The sequence below is a fragment of the Notothenia coriiceps genome, unplaced genomic scaffold, assembly GCF_000735185.1.
Source record: "Notothenia coriiceps isolate Sejong01 unplaced genomic scaffold, NC01 NC01_scaffold00002443, whole genome shotgun sequence".
Taxonomy (NCBI): domain Eukaryota; kingdom Metazoa; phylum Chordata; class Actinopteri; order Perciformes; family Nototheniidae; genus Notothenia; species Notothenia coriiceps.
Window position 1 is genome coordinate 19,646 of NW_011335144.1, and position 1,920 is coordinate 21,565.

General features: G+C 44.9%; 1 protein-coding gene across 1 annotated transcript in view; it reads right to left on the minus strand.

The window, feature by feature from the left end:
• Window positions 1–1,916, minus strand: part of LOC104967651 (high affinity cGMP-specific 3',5'-cyclic phosphodiesterase 9A-like) — a gene marked incomplete at its 5' end in the record, with an annotated part of 3,985 nt that extends 2,069 nt beyond the window's left edge. The window contains 3 exons of the mRNA XM_010797162.1: window positions 1,146–1,259; window positions 1,330–1,486; window positions 1,882–1,916. Coding sequence (XP_010795464.1) covers window positions 1,146–1,259; window positions 1,330–1,486; window positions 1,882–1,916 — 306 coding nt within the window. The remainder of the gene's footprint in view (window positions 1–1,145; window positions 1,260–1,329; window positions 1,487–1,881) is intronic.
• Between the last annotated feature and the right edge of the window lie 4 nt (window positions 1,917–1,920).

The following is a 1,920-nucleotide window of genomic DNA, read 5'->3' on the forward strand; positions in this document are numbered from 1 at the left end:
GCAGGGGGGCGTGGTCAGCTGCAGCTCATTTGCCACAGAATCAGCCCTTGTGAAGACAGGGCTGGAAAGAGCAAATAGAGCGAAATGAGGCATGGCTAAAATGCATGATCTGTTTGGTATTTTGAAAAAAAAACTTCACAGACATGTTTTATATAGGTATGGCCCTACAATATATTATTCGAATATAGCTTGATAGGTCCACTTTAAGTGATGACAACAAAGAGCACATACAGTATAGCAGAGTTGAGACCAAGTCAGGTAAGTATTTGAAATCAAGTCCGAAGTTAAGTGCCAGATCCTAAGTTTAAATCCTACCCAAGTCCTAACGTGCTCTTCACCACATGCTATGGCAGTTTGACAAAAGAGTAATACTGTATACTGTTGGCTGATCATGTGGGAATTTAACTGTTGACTTGGAATTAATAGCAGTAATGTTAGATAATGTCAGCAAATGAAATAATTTGTGGCACACATTGTGGACAACATGCTTTTTATTTTAAGGCTTGGGGGAATTTTCCAGTGAAAAGGGCCAAATTCAAGTAAATTCACGAGTTATTAGTGTAAAAGTCCAAGCCGAGATGCTAGTCCTTTTTTATTCTGTCAAGTGGAGTCTAACGTCATCACATGTGTGACTCCAGTGTCGATCACACAGTGGCAGTCCCACTGATGTTTGACTGGTTAGCATGCAGTAATGGAGGTTGTACATGTTGATGTTCAAAGTTCATGTTTACAGTATTGTTATACGTTTATTGTTTGATTACTGTTTGGGGATCATTTCAAATAAATATATTCTCAGTTTTATTTCATCTGTAATATTTGGAAACAGGTGTGTAAATGTCTGTGGGACGAATACAGGTATTCTGATTCTAAGATTGTGCTTAATTTCCCTTGACACTCACAGAGGCCTTACGTGGCCCCTTCTCACTTCTTCACACTCTGTGTGTGTCCATGTAGTGTAGTGATGCAGGATGAATTCACCAGAAGGCTCCTGTCAGTGTTATTTTCATGTTTGCACTTCAGGGTCATTTTCTTGTAAGTGAAACGAGCATGTTATTAAAAATAAGAGTGAAAAAGCCACAATGTGACTTTAGAATTGTGTCTGAGCTGCAGGTGTGTGAGGCGTCCTCACAAATCCGAGTTCTTACACAGGTGGAGTGCTCCTCGTCTGTGTAGTCGAAATTGTCGACTTTCTGCTTGAAGGAATCCAGGATCTCACCGTGTCGGGCCATGTCTGTGGCCAGGATCAGCGTGATGGTGCCCTAAAAAACAGCACAACATGAAACACACACACACACACACACACACACACACACACACACACACACATACTTGTCGTATCTGCTTGAAGGACTCGGGGTCAAACGTGGAGAAGATGTTGCAGTCGGGCTGAGAGAAGATCTGGAAGGCCACAGCACAGTGATGGTTCTCCAGGGGGGAGATGTCGTTGTAGCGGACTGCCAGGTCTGTTCTGGCATTTACTTGATACCTGGAGGAGAGGGAGAGGGAGGGAGGGAGGGAGGGTGAGAGAGTAAGAGGGAGAGAGGAGAAAGAGGGAAGGAGAGAGGGAGAGAGAGGGAGGGTGAGAGAGTAAGAGGGAGAGAGGAAAAAGAGGGAAGGAGAGAGAGGGAGGGTGAGAGAGTAAGAGGGAGGGAGGAGACAGAGGGAAGGCGAGAGGGGGGAGGGAGGGAGAGAGAGAGGGAGGGTGAGAGAGGGAGGGAGGCAGGAAATAATGAGAGAGAGAGAATGAAATCCGGGACAAGAAGTAAGAAAACATAGCAGAGAGAAGGATTGTGTGTGTGTGTGTGTGTGTGTGTGTGTGTGTGTGTGTGTGTGTGTGTGTGTGTGTGTGTGTGTGTGTGTGTGTGTGTGTGTGAGTCTTACGTGTTGTTGAACCCGGGGTGATCGAGATCATGACACACA